Source organism: Leuresthes tenuis, unplaced genomic scaffold (assembly GCF_036924035.1).
Source record: "Leuresthes tenuis unplaced genomic scaffold, fLeuTen1.0.hap1 SCAF_14, whole genome shotgun sequence".
In the NCBI taxonomy this organism is placed as follows: Eukaryota; Metazoa; Chordata; class Actinopteri; order Atheriniformes; family Atherinopsidae; genus Leuresthes; species Leuresthes tenuis.
In genome coordinates this window covers 6,620,561-6,638,985 of record NW_027325368.1, presented here as the reverse complement: position 1 = coordinate 6,638,985, position 18,425 = coordinate 6,620,561, and the positions used below count along the sequence as shown (strand labels likewise).

General features: G+C 38.7%; 1 protein-coding gene across 2 annotated transcripts in view; it reads right to left on the bottom strand.

Annotated features, from left to right (window-relative positions):
- cadm3 (cell adhesion molecule 3) overlaps positions 1-18,425 on the bottom strand; it is a 105,916-nt gene that overhangs the window by 29,610 nt on the left and 57,881 nt on the right. For both annotated transcript variants that reach the window (XM_072363687.1, XM_072363688.1), the window contains exons 4-5: positions 10,374-10,526; positions 3,899-4,036 (exon numbers count right to left, since the gene is read on the bottom strand). In XM_072363687.1, coding sequence (XP_072219788.1) covers positions 3,899-4,036; positions 10,374-10,526 — 291 coding nt within the window. The remainder of the gene's footprint in view (positions 1-3,898; positions 4,037-10,373; positions 10,527-18,425) is intronic.

Below are 18,425 nucleotides of genomic sequence, written 5' to 3'. Positions count from 1 at the left end.
TCTTCCTTGCACACATGCATGCTTTACATCTCTGTCACTCTCTTCTCTTTCTCTCACTTCCTTTCTCTCCTTCTACCCTTTTAATGTCAATGCTGCTGTCAAAGAAAGGGTGGCAAGCAACTGTCTATGGGCTCATCTTTCCAACATATCCACACACTCAGGAATATACATAGATTGTAACTGCATGAATGAGAGGCTGTAATAATAAGACACTGACCCGTGATGCTCCTCGGCTATCTAGCCGAAGATGAGCACTGTGTATGTGTACTATCATCTCTCCGTTACCAGAGTTTTTGTGTGTTGAAGTGAAAGGGGTTGTACGGGTGTGCCATTCCAGCAATGACTGATCAGTGTTGTGCAATGTCAGGACAGCTGGGCAAGGCCTGAGACACACCATCATTCATATCAAGTTGATTTCCTTCAAATCTCTCTCTGTCTGTTTCTACTTCTCTATGTTATCCCTCTATTCTCAAGGCTTTATTCACCCAAAATCTAAAAATAAAACTATGGACGTCTCTGTAGATTTGGTCACAACCCTGCCACCGAGCCAGATTGCAGATTCTGCAAAATCTTAGATAAATTTAAATGTTTTGTAACATGCAGTGCTAGTCCTTTTAAGATCAACAATCTCCGTGTGTATATATGTGTTATGGCACATGTGGTTATGGCACAATAACTAGAGCTAAAGAGTGACTTAACAAATATTTAGTTCACTTCATCGTCATGAATGTGATTGTTATCAGGCATAAAAATAGATAATATCAGTTTTTTTCCCTATTCCCTAAAACTCAAATGTTGGCTTGAACGTCTAAAGACATGAGCTAAACATGATAGGTAAAGACATCAATCTGTTAAGAGTGCAAGTGTTTTGTACCTTGACTGACAATGGGGAAGCAGATCTTGCTATTCTTGAGAAGAAGGCAGAATAGTTTGAAAACTACGATGAGTATGATATACAGATCCCTTCACATCCCTCTCTGCTGTGTTTGAGCTTTGCTTCCAAAGTTTCTCCAAAGAGAACGCTGTCATGCCCACACAGGCTTGTGTAGGTAACTGACAGTCAGCACACCTTTGTATCTGAGACATTTTTTCCTTTGAATCTGCAGTTTCAGTCTTGTGTAAATTCTGTGCGACATCTTTCTTTTTCACTTTTCTTTCAGTCTGGTTTAGAATAAAATACAGATCAGTAGAAGACAACATGTATATTACTTGCTCATCCTTTTTTCAGCGTGCAGGGAATCAGATCCCCCTCCAAAGCTGCATTGCTTCAAAGATCTTTCTCAAAGCTTTAGGGAGGTCTTTTTTAAAATGTAAATTAGTGAGAAAAAAAAGGGAAGTGTGTGAATTGGCGTAAAACACGATTTTTCAAAAGTGGTGAGATGGTAGAGTCACTGGGCTCTTATTGCTTAGAAATGTTGAGACCATACTTAGAACTGAGACATATTCATACGACACATATCTGTGGTATCTGGTAAGGTGAAATTGCTCAATTTCTCTCTCGCAAATGAACTGCAAAAACCACCTAACACAAAAGAGATGTTTTATCTCAATGAAACTTCCTGGTTAGATCAATGATATGATAAATAAATGACAGAAAAACCACCTCACACAAGGAGAAACTTCTAGAAAAATGTATTTTCCTAATGTCATAAACCTTCGTGGAGACCAGACTGCAGGCAAGGTTGGAGAAAAACTGACAACACGACTCTGAAGTCTCCAATTCAGCTGTTTTTATGTGCAAGACTTATAAATGAACACAGATCTGTTTCAAAACTCCTCAAAGAGTCCATCGTTTTAATAAAATTTGGTCAAATATCCATTTTCCACTGTGCTCTCTGTTGGTGTCATGTTAATTAATCAATGGTTTGAGGTTTGACTTGCGTTTTCTTAATTATATCATCTTGTTAAAGCTTTGTCTTTTAGAGTTGTGGCCAAACAACAACTTTCTCTTCCCTAATAACTGCACTACTACAGTAGATGAAAATATGCATAGATACATTTTGTTACGCGAATTCTCAGTATTCTGTTAGAATATGCAATGCATTTATATTGTATAAGTACCTATAAGTGAAAATAACAAATGTTCATTGCAAGTCTGCGACAAGGGGACTTGAGGGGACCCAAGTTTTCACATAAAGGGCATAACCTTCTCTGCAGTGGCAGTAAATGTGCTGTGGATGTAAATCATGTGAAGCAGATATGCCAAATGTAAACACATTTCATGGGGATAGGACTATTTCTTTTGCTGAGATAGTCAGCTGTGTTAGAATTAAACTGTGAGGTCAGAGAAACCCAAATATTTATTCTGGAAAGATATGTTGAAGTTAATGCAACTTCTGTCAGGGAGTATCCCATTATAGTTAAAAGAAAGGAATACATTTGTTTGTGTTTTACGTGAAATGAGGCTTTACTTCAAGCCTCTCTAAAAGGCACATTCCTATTCACACTCCTCTCCTTTCTGCCTGTCTCCTGTTTTTAGTTCAGCTGTAACAATAGGAACAGATAATCTGTCCTCAGGCGGGCAGCTCTCCCATTCCTCCTTCTCTTTGTAGCTTTAGTCCATTCTTTTGATTCCTTTCAATCCATAATTATAACAACACTGGCAAAGGCTTCTGAACAAGATGGGCATTTTTGTATTACAAACCCTTAGAGCAGCATTTTTACATCAATAAATCTTTATTCTGTTATATTATCATATTATGCTGGCATAATTACGGGACAAAGGAGAGATTAAAAATTATACACAGCACAGTTTATGTAAAGCAGAATTTGGATGGAAAGCTGTGCTGATGGACAGAGGGCACCGTTATTTCAGCGCAATCAGAGCTGCAAGCCATCGGAGCTTCTTGCAACACTTCCAACATCTTTGTTCTGCTCAGTAAAGCAAAGCAGAAAACCTCTAACTGATGAGGCAACAGGAAACTGGGGAGTTTACGGCAAACATGGTTGTAATTTGGAGAGATGCCACGACAGCCAGTACCACTGGCGTGAGTCAGAAGCTCCAGTCGGCTCCTTGATTTTTTTTTGTTTGACTGTAAGAAAAAAAAGCCGGTTTATTTGTTCTCTTATGACAACTTCTGTGTTCTGTTTGTCTCTCCCATTTTCTTCCCTGTTCATTTTTCCAGTTTATCAGTAACGAAACACCAGTCAGCCTGACCTCATGCAAAGCACTCTCTATCTCGGTTTCTCTGTCTGACATACCCTCATTTTCTCATCTGTCCTGCCTTTTATTGCTGGTTTCTGTCGTTATCTTTAGCTACATCAGACCCTCACTATCTCTAACTCTCTCTTGTGTCACCTCCAATTGCAGAAATGTTTCAGCTTACAAGCAACAGCACTTGCATGAATAAACTCAGAATCAACACACACACACACACACTTACACAAAGCCTGGACACATGCAAATGCACACATTCACAGGATCGGGATAAAGAGGAATAATGAGAGAGAAGGGCACGAATACACTCACAGCATGTTTCTAAACTCACACACACAAGCAGCCTGCTCTCGTACTTGAACACACACATTTGCAGACACAGGTTTAGGACACATAGAGAGGCAGCAGGCAATATGGCAAGGACGCAAACACACACAGCATGATCTTGTTCACACAAACATAAACACACACAGATGCACATACTTGTGGTATAGATGCACCAATGTTGAAAATGCATTCACACTTGCAAACTGCTACCACACAGACCACAATAACACGTACACAAGTAAAAGCCACATCGTTGCATTCCTACAGAACAACCTTTCAACCACACACACTTCCCTGCACAAAAACACATGTCCAAATCTTGCCAAGTACAATAACTCAAATGTCCAACATGTAATTTTCTGACCTCAGAATGTAACACACCAAGAAAACTTTCACACAACCTGTATCTCTCACCTTCCACCTCCTGGTCTCCTTTGTACCAATGCAGCTTAGCGGGGGGCTTGCTGCCACTGCTGGTGCAGGTCAGAGTGACTGTTTCTCCCTCTCGCACTGCAGTCTCAAAGCCGGACATCTGAGGTTTACTGGGAACACCTAAAGAAAGATGAAGCGGCATGAAAAGTTAAGAGAGTTAGACGAAGGAGCAAGGAAAACTTTTATGCTGCAGGGCTCACCTTGTAGCTAGAAAAAGCAAAAAATGAAGGCCAGCGGCTAAGTTTCCAAAAAAATTCAGCATATCTATGAAAAACCAATGGTTTATTGAATAAAGTAAAAGTGAACATGAACAGAAAAATGTGACACCATTTCAACAAGATAAAACAAGGTTGAATTCATTTGGCCAGTTGTGAAAGCTTGGATGGAAACCAGCTGGGAGAACAATAATGATGCAGGCCTGCAATGATTTGCACAGCAGCTCAAATGACTTTTCAGGCTATCATACCTACCGTCTATATTATTAGTGTTTGTCATGGCTGGTGCACTAGAATATTTCTCTGTTTTGTTGACAAGTCACCAAGTAAGGATGTGGAGATGATGACTGCTTCAGTCATGGAGAGAAAGGTTGAAGTTACGCTACACTTTAACCTCTAAGTGAGGGGATCTGGTTGGAGGGCCTGGGTATCAGCACTCTGTTTCTTCCTTGCTGTTCCTTTCTCCAAAAATGCCAAGTATCATCTGGTTTCAACTTCTAAATGTGGGGATTTCGTTTCACTTTACACCATTTTCCGTTACATCCATCTATTTCCCACTGAGCATTTTTTGTTTGAAAAGAGGACTAAAAGATATCTAAACGGTCCACAGACGTCGAGGCTAAAATTAGGCTAAATATGGCTCAAAAGCAAAAGTTAAGTAGACATCTAGGCCATTTGAAGATGTTGATTAAATGTCTGCATTTAGCCCAGATTTCTCCAAGGCTGGCAATATAAATAGAAGTTGGAGTCAAATTAGAGACCTTAACAGCCACACAGTTACTGTATACACAGGACCACCACATTCTGATCTTGCTGATTTAGAGGGGGGCGGTCTTTGGAGTAATGGAAGCTGTAATTCCAAAATGCTAAATAACCCAATAACAGCCCTTTTTGTCTGTAAAAATCTGTCCCTAAGCTTCCTTGTTGGTAGCATACAGCCTGCTTAGTTACACATTTAAGTATCTTGTATGAAACATTACATAATAATTTAAATGGTGAAATTATGACTTCACGTAGACCACATTTCATTCGACAGAAAGGCTGAATTTGTTGCGATTGCACGTTTTTAACATACTGATATTATCACTACATTTTTAGGGAATTAAATGTAGTTCTTCCAGATCAGAAATTTTCACTTTCGTAATATAAAATACATATATACAACAGTCATGTGACCACTCTAAAATGACATCCCCAATGTTTGCTGTTGGTGGAAAATTGTCATGCACGAGGAAATAAGGCAAGATGCAGTTTTTAATTACGATCCTGTGAACTAAAAGCTCTCCTGACCGAGTAACGAGTAAGACTGTTTTTAGAAAAATGCGAGCAGCTGGTTCAAAAGAAGAACCTTCAGTGGTGCAGTTCCACAAACCACTGCACGCACCACACTGCCCTATTTATTGACACGTACACAGAAAATGATCTGTTATTTTCAGTTAATCAAGGAAATAATTGGTAATTCTGTAACAAACGTACCCTCACAACCCCAAAAATAGCAAGTTCTTCTTGTAATAAGACTTGGCAAACTGGAGAACTATCTATGTAAGGTAGCCCATAACCATAACTTACAACAGTATTAATATTCAGTTGGCCTGCTGTGACTCAACGAATGCAAGAACTAACCCAAGCCATCATTATTGACCCAACTCTATTGTAGTCTGGAGCAGTGCGGTGCTTTCATTTGTCAACCTGCTGCATGTACCATTTGTTGGCTAAATTAATTTATTTCTTCACAAGATTCACATCAACTTTCGTTAATACACTGCAAAATCCAATTTGTAGTTCATTTCACAAGAAGAATTCCACAGTAACACACAGTTGACTGACTGTGTAAAACTTGTTTTCTTTATTCATGCAGTGGAAAAGGTCAAAGCCTGCAGTGCATTTATGCATTGTGACAAATTTGAAAAGCTAACCACATTTTTACTAAGACTTCAAAACATGACAGAAGCTTTGAGAAGCTCCCAAAAGAAAATGATAAAATCCTTACTTAACATTCTAGCAGCCTTCGTGGCTCTCATTAAGGATTCCAACATTTGCAGAGAAACCCCAAATGACTGATGGCTGCCCACTGAGATGTTTACGGAAATGCAATTAATTCAAAAAGGAAAATAATAATGTTTAAGATTAGCAGGATTTCAACCCCGTCAGTCATGACATTTCTACAATTCAAACAAGTCTAGTAAATATTATTGTGCGACTGTTCCTTCGCATTACTCCAGGTCAGCTCAAAATGTCAAATAAACTATGTTGTGCAGAAATTATCGAATCTGGCGTCAAGAATTAATTATGCAGAGACAAGAAAGGCATTTAGACTGACTCTGAGACTGTTTTTATGGGGATGGTCCTGGTGTCTCTGATGACAGGCCTGACTGACAAGAACAAGAACAAAAGGTCAGATTAAAAAAGTGTTGCCCAAGGGAAACACCAGAACTCCCCCAGCCAAACCAAAATTTCATGATGCATCCTCTTCTGCTTGGGGTTTTCTTCCACATCCAGTTAAAATAAGACACAATTTTGCTTAACTACTATTTTAACTTGGAGCACATTGAAGTGAAAACAACAAAAGCAGGAAAAGGAATCTACACATCCATTCTGCCAAATACCTCAGTATCCACTTTGTCTTCACCATTATGGTTGAAGGCAGAGAAGAGAAAAATTTCTAAACTTGTACCGCTCCATCTGGAGTTACTGTCAGCAGCACTTTTCTCCAAGTGCTGGCACGGCTTACTGTCACTCGGCTTTTTGAAATAATGAATATTCGGGTTTGCCATCTACAGCAAACTGCCATCTTGTGCATTAAGGCAGGAAAGAGAGAGTGATGGATGTATATAAAAAGAAAGATATATAATTGAAAGATTAGATGTGGAGAAGAGTGGACAGGAAGTTGGAAGTGGATGGATATGAGAGTAACCCCTGAGGGGATGCCAGGAGGGACCAATACACATTCTTTTAATTAACAAAATTTGGATGGATGAAACATTTTCTCAAGACTTCAAGTGATGATAATTAAACTAACTGCTGTAGCGCTAGTTAGAGATGGTTTTAATTTCAAATTAAAAATCAGAAGAGAGTTTTTATACTGCATAAAATTTAAATAATAATTAACATTTAAACCTTAAATTTCATTTGATTTATCACAACAACATAAAACGTTAAAACTGAATAATTGTATTGATTTTTGGTGCCAACAATTTTCAAAAAGCTTGGGACAGGGGCGACCAAAGGCTGAGAAACTGTTGCGTATTGCTAAAAAAAAGAAAAGAAAAAAACAACCGGAACATCTCACAGCTAATTTGGTTAATTGGAAAACTGTTTTGTAGCATGACCAAGTTTAAAAAGATCCCAGAGAGGCTGAGTACTTCCAGTTAGGAGGCTGTGATCTTCTGGCCTTAGGCTGGTGCATGAAAAAACGGAAACTTCTCCAACTGTTCCATAATATAAGCTTTAAAACATTACGTTTGTATCTATTTTATACATCTTTCCATCTACTTGGAAACGGGGTTGTACATTTCAAGGTTTTCCTGTTGCTTTGCCTCCAGACAGACAAACAGAAGCAGCACTAAAAAATGCTGTGAACTAACCAAGGTGTACTGTTAAAAAAAAAAAAAAGTGGTCAATTTTTAATATAGCGGTATTTGATGTAGTGCACTGTGTGCGGAAGCTCTCTGGCAGAAAAGTAGCATTGAATATTAATGAAGGAATAATACTGCACATATAGAATTGGCTGAAGAAGCCCTGTTGAGACCCTGTCCTCTACAAGACAAGTGAGAGAGAAGAAAGCCACAATAAATTACAATCCGCTTAGCTCAGGACAGAACTGAAGCATGACACACATTTTACTCCCAGTCAGTTAAAACTGACCGCACTCAGCAGTTGTGTGTTGATGTGTGCAAGAGTCAAAATGCCCACATGTCAAAACAAAGATGAAATACACATAAACAAACATTACTCTGACAGAAAGTTTCTATCTCTGCCGGATTTTCCAGAGAGATCCATGTGTTTTAGACATTTTAACATACATTTTTAATGGGCTGGCTCCCACTCACAGGTCATGTAATATTTATTGAACGCAGCTTACAGTGTCACAGCTGTCAATTACAGTGAATAAAAAAAAAAGCCTGAATCACAATTACTGCAAAATTGGAGGAAATACAGAGAGGTTGTTTTACTGTTAATCCGAGTTTTCAAAAGCTGAAGTAGATCCACCTTCAACCCCTATTTTGGCATGCAATCCCCTCTTCTATCACAAACCCTATCAGCATTTTAACATTTCACTTGTGAACTGCTCATGCTGTTGTCCAGGGCAACTACATTTAATTATTTTCATTATACTTTGTAGTACTGCCAAGACATCTGAATGAATAAATGATTTATTCAGGGATGCTCCCACTGCTGCTGAATGACTAATTCCAAATTTGGGGAACAACCCTTTGGCTTCAAAGACACAGAACAGCCGTGTAAACATAAGCCACCCTGCCCCACCCTAAAATATCTGAATTCTAGCATCTCTTGTTCCCACTAAGTGCATTTTCTGAGAGAATTAGACAGAAGCCCTCTGCAGCTTGGATTTTCAGCCAAGAATTTCTTGGCAAATCACGACGACGCTGAATTAGAAAAGCTGGGAGGAAATGGCAAACATCAATGAAACCTCCTCAATATCACAAATGAACTTATACCACAAGCGTAATCTTTGTCCATAAGCAAGATTTAATTTATTCATAACATACCAGCTAGAAGTGGCTTTGGATGCCCAGAAGTGTTGACCACAGTCTACCAGAAACATCAAGCCAGTTGTATTTTCTATCAGGAACCTAAGTCTCCATTGTGGTTGTACTCTATGGCTATTAGCTGGTGCATGAAAGTCTTGATAAAGCACATATTTTATTATCTTCTTGACAAAAACACACAGCCAAAGCACTGAACAATAACAACAAATCAAAATCAATACGTGAAAGACCATTTGTTGGTGTTCAAAGTCAATTAGCTCAATATCCAATAAATGAGTATGCCCACTCTGCACCATTATGGTGATCCCAATTTAATACATGCTGTTGGGAGGCATCACAGATCAGCAATAACATCCATCTCAGTCAGGATGACTGGGGCTGCTTTATCTCCACCTCAGAGTTATGTGAGGTCATAACCTTACGCAGAGGTTAACAGAATAAATAAGGATCAGCATCAAACCAGTCTAGACAACAATGTACAAACATACTGTGCTGGTAAAGTAAATTTGCTTTTGGAATGATTTTTCAGTTTGTTTTGCGGGTTGTCCGTGCACAGGAGACAGCAGCTTAGATAGCAGTTATTTGAAGATGAGATTTCTTGCCATTAGGTCTAATGAAACGATGCAACAGAGTTGCGTTCTGGGCAACGACAGAGACTAATGTCTGGATGTCTCTATCTGCCTGCTCTGTTTGCAAGTATTTATCCACAATCTATCTTTGACAAAAGCCCCTGACTTTATTAAAGTTTAGCATTAAACTGCTGAAGTATCAATACTCTGCCTCATGCTGGTAGGCAGATTTTCCCTGGCAAGTCACATATAGAATGAACATCCGCAGGGTCAAACTTAATTTGGCACTGAGACAAGGTAGACTCCACAGGGTGGTATAACAGCGGTGTATCAAGGTGATTTTGAGGCTGTTTTTCACAGTTAGACAGGTCATGTAAAACTACTGTAATTTGACCAGTCTTCATTTTCAGCAGGTAGTCTGAGAGTGGATGGTGGGAAAAGTAATATTTCTGTGAAATTAGAATGAACAACATGTTGACAGTGGAGAAGATATGAAAAGGTGCCAGAAGGTGTTATTCATTTCAAATTGTTGCAATCCAACAGGTATATGACAGAAATAAAGATGGACTATAGTCAAGCTGAGCTGTGCAGATGTCAACCAGTCTAAAGGGACACATGCCTGAGTTTCAACACATGGGAGGCAAGTATGTCATCCTGTGTTATTAGCCTGCAGTGAGAATAAAGAGATATTCAAGAAGGTCCACTTGAGATAAAATAATAAAAGAAACATTGGGATAGGCCTAAAGCTTCTGGTTTTCCAAAATATTCTTAACTGAGAGCATCTTCTCTTTTAGTTAAAAATCTTATGTTATCTTAAAAAAATCTACTTATAAGACACAGACAGCTTTTATTTATTTTCTGCAAGAATCAACATTAAGATATGCCTGACAGCCCAGGGGTTTATTCTCAGTTGGAGAGGCTGAAACTTGTTTGTGTGACCCACCTAGCACGGTGACAGTAGCTCGGGCGGTGCGGACCGGCATGGTGAAGATGGAGCAGGTGTACTCGCCCTCGTCAGATAGCTGCACATCAGCGATGGTGATGGAAAGCTCATTGGGTGTCGAGTGGTGCAGCTGGATGCGGTTATCTCTCAGTGCTGAGGGAAGAAGAACAGGATATCAGTCATTAGAAATGTCCTTCATGAATTGTTTCAGGAAATTTAAGTGGTACAATACAACTGTAAGGATCTTCATTGCTTTGAGTTAATTTTAATGTTAAAATATTAAAATTTGTTCAGTGACACTTTTCAAAACCTGGGTCACAAAGTGTTTAACAATAATAAAGATGAAAGAAATCAAGCTAAAAATATCTAGCATTTTTAACTGTGGTTTAAAACACACAAGAGAGTTTGCTGAACTGACTCCCAGGAGACTGTTCTCTCAACACTAGCAGAGTTCTCATATCTGAACTCAAAGATACTGTTCTCAGATAAGAACTCTCTAAGGTAAACTTTCCTTATGCTCATTGCTGTGGACCTTCTTTATTTTAAAGATACATCTGAGGCTATATAACTGTACATTTAATAACTGGAAGGTACAGGCAAACAGATGGACTGAACTTTTTATTTTATTAATCTACAATTAAAGTCAGTGACAGGATATATTTAAGAGTTTGTAAATCTAATCAGCATAAAATAGTTAATTGCTTCCTCTTGCCATCATAGGTACTTCCCATTTTAGTTTCTTAGTTTTTTTAATTAGCATTTTGACAGTTTCACGGTTGATCAATGTTGACATTTCTTTGAATCCCTTCATCATCATTTATTTTTTCTATTCATTAACTGTGCTGCACAGTGTGGTGGTCTTTCTGTGTGCAGTTTGCATGTTCTCTCTTTTCCTGTGAGGGTTGTCTCTGGGAACTCCAGCTTCCTCTCTCAGTCCAAAAACATGCATGTTAGTTTAACTGGTTATTTTTAAATTGACCCTTGGTGTGAATGTTGGGTCTTCGTATCCGTTTTAGCCTTCATATGACAGCTGGGAAAGGCTCCAGCTCCACTGCATCCCTGAAGCTGTTGGAGACATGGAATGGATACATTTTTGTACCAGAACATAAAGATACATTTCTCTTTCGAGGGGTTGTTTTTCTCAAAGGTAAAGTCAAGATGTTACAAAAATGTATCAATATTAAAGGTACCAGTTTACAAGGGTTTCAACCCTAGTGTAGTGTAGCTGGGGCTACAAATCACATGTAACATTAGGGACCATTCCCGCACCAGAGGATGATTTTCAGCTAAATTCTTGATTTGATTAAAAGCCAGTGCTGTGGTATGAGAGCTGGGGGAAAATGAGGGTGATATGGGGCTTTCGATGCTACAGAGTTGTGACTAACTGTAAGGGAATAACAGAATCTTAGCTTTTCAGATGTAAAGAGCATTGCAGTTACCCAAGTATGAGGAAACAAAAGCATATATCAACATTTTGCAAGAAAGAAAATAGCAGCCTTATCTTTTTGCAATGTGCCTTAGGTAAAAATAGCTGGACTTAATAACTGACTTGATGCGTTTATCAAGTTTTATCTGGCTATCAAAAAGCAGACTTTTGGAGAAAGTGGTCGAAAGGGAACCCAAATAATGAAAAAAAAAAAGATTGACTCCTGAGGCACCACACTGATGAAACAAACAAAGGAAGATGTAACATAATCAGTTGCAAAACAAAAAAAGAATTTAGAACTATAAGATGAAGCTTAAATCTTCTCGAGTTAAAGAAATACGTTTTTTCCTAATTATGAAGATGAAAGGCAGAAGAAGAGGAGGCAGAAAAAAGGGCAGAATATGAGTCAAGTAGAAGGGACAGACAGAAAGAAGAAAGAAAAGGGTAGGAAGGATAAGGGATAAACAGATGTATTAAAGAAAAACAGAAAATAGAAGAGCAGTGCATGCTGATGGAGAAAAGAATGAGAAAAAGGAGACAGGGAAGAAAACATGACGAAGCAAGGGTGAAAAAACAGGAGCTGACAGAGTGATGAGAAGGAAAAGGACTAATGAAGATGGTTAGAAAAAAAATCACTGAAGATAGCAAGGATGATGTCAAACCAGGGGCTGAACAGAAATAGCAAGAATAGCTAAAATATGGGAAGTAGAAAGAAGGAGGAGGTTGGATGGTTAAAGAAAAAGAGATTTGTAGGACAGCAGAGAAATTATGTAAAAGACAAAGAAGAAGGGAATAGGTAGAAAGTAGGAAGCCAAAAAAACATAATAATTGGGAAATGGATGGAAGGAAAGACAAGAAAAGTAAGGAATGCACAGGCTGGAGAGAAACTATGAGAATAGAGAAGAAGGGATGTAGTGAGAAAAATAATGGGTAGGAGGAAAGAATCAAAGTGTGAAAGAAGATCCCCAGAATTTAAATCATGAGAAAGGTAAAATAGAGAAGGAGAGAGGGAGGGGTAGAGGTGTTTAGAGAAAAATGATGTAAGTGGCAGAGAGAAGCAGAAGAGGAGATGGAGGTGTGATGCAGATGAAGTGAGAGCAGTAAAAATAGCAGAGATGTAAGCACATACAGGCAAAGTGAGACAAAAAGAAAGTGGAAAGGAGATGCAAATTGGGAATCAGAGATGAGAGAAAACAGTAGAATAAAACAGAGGAAACATAAATAGCAAGGAGGATAAGGGAGAGACTGCGAGGGTTGGGTGTTAGGGGGGAGGGGACGTGGAGGTGGGGGGACATAAGAGAGACATAAATGGCTTTGTCATCAATGAGAAATCCAACCATGAAAGAGGGAGAGAGCACAAGCGACTGAGATAGATGATGATGATGATGATGAAATGCTACGAAATAACTGCTTGTTTCCGTGATAGGATTGACCTCTGCAGTGTTTGTGCTGTGTGATTGCCGCCTGTCTCCTTGCCTTCCTACCTGCCTGTCTATGTTAGATGTCTATCTCTCTGTTTTAATAAAGGCTTTTCATCTTTGTTGTCTGGTACCGTCATGCAGAGTTAGCTTCTTTTTTTCTTTTTTTTACAAATAATGACTGAAAATGTGACAATCAGACAGCAAGACAGGAGATAACTGTGGAGAAACTATTGTGCTCAAATATGGTGAACAGTCCAATGGATTTGCTTTACAAACTCAAAGCTAAAAGTCCACAACATGGAGAGTTACTGTCTTCCACAGTTTAGGTTTAGGTTCCTAAACTGGTGCCATCGAAAAAGTGGGTAATGTTTATGTTGGTCTAGACACAAAGGCACAAAAATGTACAATTGCCCATTTCCTTACTGTGAATGTGACCTTGTTAGGTTGGCATGATAGAATGATAACTCTCGCCGTTGACCCCTACAAAAACACCAATAAAGGGTTCGGTGGATGGCATTAATCCATGGACCATCAAAGGACTGTTGACAGATCATTAGTTTGACTCTTATTCCCATTCTGATTTAGTCTGATTAATTTATTTTCTATTTGCCTCTCACTTGCTAATTGTTAGGGTTAAAAGTAGAAAGGGATTAGGGTTTATCTACATGGTTGTGCTTAGATCCTCTGAAAGTTTTTTTCTGGCTTTAACACCCACAGATCACAGCTCCCGTCATGTCACACTAACACTTCCTTATAAAAATTTAAAAAAAAGAAAGCCTGGCACTATAAACACTTTGCAACTTTTAACCTTGAGTTGTAACACCACTAGATTTTTCACATGTGGACAAAAGTTATCACTATTGTTGTGAAACTGGGCTAGAAACACCTAGTTTGGATACAATGGCTTTTCTTACATTTCTTATCTTAATCACTTAGAAACATATTTGTGTAGCGGCGAGCTTAGAACGCAGCACACAGCTAAAACCAATCGGCTTTAGCAGGATAGGCCTCTCAGGAGGGGGCCTTAAAAAGACAGGAGCCAAAACTGAACATTTTAGACAAAAGGTGACAAAAGGTGTAGCAGCAATGCACATCATGAGATGAATAATGTTTTTGACCATTAAAGTACTTGAATATTTTGTTTCAAGTCAATCTTCAAAGAAAATTAGCGTAATATTTCCTTATTGTCAATAATGCCAACAATGACACTAAACTTTACTGACTAACTGAATTCACCTATCATTAACAGACTTCTGTCATCGCATCAACATCCTCCTAGATCCAGTTCCAATTCCAAAAACGTTTTACGCAGTATCCTGAATAGCTTAGATACAAACACAGAAATCAGCTTAAGTAGTCTTAAGTGTGTAGACTACTATACAGGCTTAGCACACTCATGCTACTTTCTGACTGCTGATCAAGTGACTAAAAACTAAATCTATTCCCTAACAAAAAGAAGGAAATAAATAAAAATAAATTGCATTAGTCCCCATGAACATCATTTTCTGAATGTTCAAGAACTGAGCTGCATGTGCCAGGTTACAAAGTTGGGAGGTGCATAACCAGCAGTACTGACCTCACCTTGGACCACTGTGTACAGTGAGCAACAACAGCAACCATAAACTAACTTCAAAAACTCACCAAATCTAGCAAGTTAATGGCTAACTTAGCAAAACACTGATCTCTCCTGAGTGAACTTCTGGTTGTGATGTTTAAGTGTGGTCTGTTGCACCTGCAGCTAACCTCAGGTAAGTAACAAGTGACGTCTTGGCGATAGAGTACAATTTATTTCAATTCCCCCTCTGAGTTTTTGTAAGCTTTTTGTAAGCAAACTATGAGCTTGCCTCATCTCCACCACTGCCTTCATCTGTGGATTTTACCTTTAGATCTGACATGGATAATGGACATCGATTCTGGAGCACTCATGTCCGAACTAAGATCTGGACCTGGTAGTGTTTCTGGTGAATGCCAGATGCAGACTCCTCGCTGGTAGCTGGTTAAGCTTTTAATCAATGGTAAAGAACATCGACTTACAGAAATCATTTTAACAGATGCAAAACAGTACACTCCATAAGTGCAGGATTATAGACATCTCTTTTGGCTATGCAGGGAATGACAAGCTCTGTTCCAACAGATGTATAGGTAAGCTGTCATATTGAGATTTAAATGAAATGAAGATGTTAATGGGAAAGTATTGCCATACGTGTGCAGTTTCATGCTGCGTTGTGGCTGCTATCTCATTCCCCTTGTTATTGTTTACTTGGCTTCTCAGTATTGACTTATATCTATTACTCTGTGTCTCTTCATCTCCTCTTCTTTCCTTATGTCTATATGCCTGTCTGTCTGTATCTACTTCTTTCCAACACATGCAGAGATACACACGCACACACACACACACACACACACACACATTTCTGTTTCTCTTGGTATATTTTCAGTTATTTCATCCAACACTACTTTATCTTCACGCCTTATCACAAAGCAAGGTCACAACATTAGTCTTCATGAGCTAGCCACTCTATGTGGATGGGTGTGTGAGGCATCCGGTCACACACACACACACACACACACACACACACACTCAAACACACTTATCCATGCCCCCTGGACCTTATGCTCAACTATCACTCTCCTTAATTCGCTTCCCCTCATCTATACTCAATCCCCATTCTTCCCCTTCCTCTCGTTCTTCTTTGTTTTTCTCCCTTACATCTCACACAATTCTAATCTTTTCATACCCGAGGCTTCTTCCCTCTTTTTAGTTCTTTCTTTTATTATTGACGACGTATACTGCTCCCATCTACAGGTGTGATGGATTTTCAGAAACAATATGATATCTAGTTACGGGGGAGTATCGATCAGGAGGCCCTTGAAAATTGCACGTGTGCCTCGCGCTGTTTAATCTGCTGTGGGTAGCGTAAATACTTTGCCAATAGGTCACACTCTGCTCTTTGGCTTTTGTTTCTTCAATGAAGGCATGCAATGAATTTTTAAGTATGGATATAAACTGGATTAATGAACATTACTTGTGGGTTATACAGTCAAAGAATACAGCTGAGAAGTTGAAGAACTGTGTATTTGTTTCTGATAACTTGTTATGTGTCTGCCATTTGGAGCAGATCCAAGACTTGAATAGACATGAAACTCTGACCCTTGCTTAGACTTTACAAATTTTCAAAACTTTTTAAGCAAATTGAAGGAAATGTTATGTTGAAAAAGAGAAAATACAAAATGTTTCACTTTTCAAGCTAATTAGGTTTCCTATTGAGGAAACCTACCCTGACATTAGTGCTCTGACAGGGGGAAAAAAAGGTGGTCCACACAATATTCTGCCATTACAGGTGAGTCAGTTCAGCTAAAGCTTTTTGTATATCTCTGGCTTTACTCTTCCCTTTCACATCTCTAACAAATAATCAAAACATTCCCTTTATCACTTATTTCAGAGAAGCATTTTGTTCCGAAACATGCAGTCTCAGGTCTTATGCTTCTCTTGCTTGTTCACCAGTTGGATGAAACATGCAGCTACTTCCTGGATTTCGTTTAGATTTTGGGTCATTTTGGGTGAACTCACCAACTGTTGCCGGCATTCTGTTCCCAACTGTGACAACAGGGCCTTTGGAACTTGTCACAGACTCGTTTTATCACTCTGAATGGCTTACTCCACATAGCAACATCCACTGAGACTTTATTGGAGTACTAACATCCATCTGCTAACCAGACAGAAAAAGCATGAGCACTAGATAATAATATTTAAATAATGGAGTGTTTCAGAAACTGAACATTTTACCCTGGGACAGTCTGGTCTTAGCAACCTAATTAGCTACCAACTGTTTTAAGGACAATTTTGCATTTAAAAATCAGCCCAACTGATTTATGACTCATATAGTAACAAATGTTTATCGCTGCTCTTCAAGCTATTTTCATCTTTCACCAAGGTGTCAAATAATGTTGTTTTGTCAAAACCTGTAGCTTTTCTGAGATACACACAGAGTGTGCTTTGATGTTACTGCTGTGATGCATGGGTTGCAGCAATATTTGATGCTGGGAGCAAATGCTGCCTTTTTAACATGCATCAAAGGTTACATATGGAAGACTTGCACTAGAGTCTATATAGAGAAGCAGGGGGGATTGCAGTCAACCAATTTGTGGGAAATTTGTGGAACTGTTGATTTTTCTCTTGTTTGAGCCTAGCAAACTGCAACTAGCATCCACTGTGAGCTACGGCTTTATTTTGATTTTCTGTTTAGTTCAATTTATGCACCGAAACTCAGTGATTATGGTAAGAAAAAGATTTCACAGTTTATTATCACAGCTTTGCAAAAAATAGCAACACCTTCATTGTTAATCCTCATTGATGATAAAAGGTTGTGATTTGTGACACACTGGCAGCACATACATGGCAATAAGTGGACATAAGCGTTTAAGCCATCAAAGAAGTGGCTTCTATGCAATATCACTGACATTCAGCTGGCCTCAAAACCTGTACGTCATTGACAAACGTCCATTTAAAACTAAAAAGTCAAAGTCATTAATTTCTTATTGCAAACAAAGATAATCTAATTAGTTGAATTCGCTTTTTTCAGTCAAGGCACTGTTGGCTGCTATAACTGCTATCTAACAGACTTTAAGCCTCAAAGAGACATATCTTTGTCCGGTCAAGCTTTACTTTCCAGCTTGTGTTCAAATATCAACACTGCTGGCTCCAAAGATGCTTCTGATGCCAAATGCCAAACTCGAGGTTTCAGAATGGCACAAACCAGACGCTGATGCAACAGAAGTTATACAGAGAGACCAGGTTCGTACTTCCCTTGTTTAATATTCTGAACTTTCTGAATGCTCAAGCTATATTCATATATTCATAAAGATTTGGGGGTTTTGTCAGTTTAAACTAATGTAATCGTGCTTTCTGAGCTAATCATCTGTTGATAAATTAGTTAACAACTTCAACTTAAAGAAAACCAGTAAAGCATATTATAAATGATTTTTCTAACTTCTAAAGATAAGAAAAGACAGTAACGGCCATTTTCTTTTCACTCTGAGCTCCCTGCCTTTAGAGTAAGTACATTTAAGTTGAATACTTCTTGTTGTTGCCACATAGTTTGAATGGAAGCACAGTCTTGATGTCAGACTTTTAAATGGATCAATTTTGCTATGTTCATTTTGCAATTTGGGAATATGTAGGGGAGCGAGCCAGCTCACAACTAT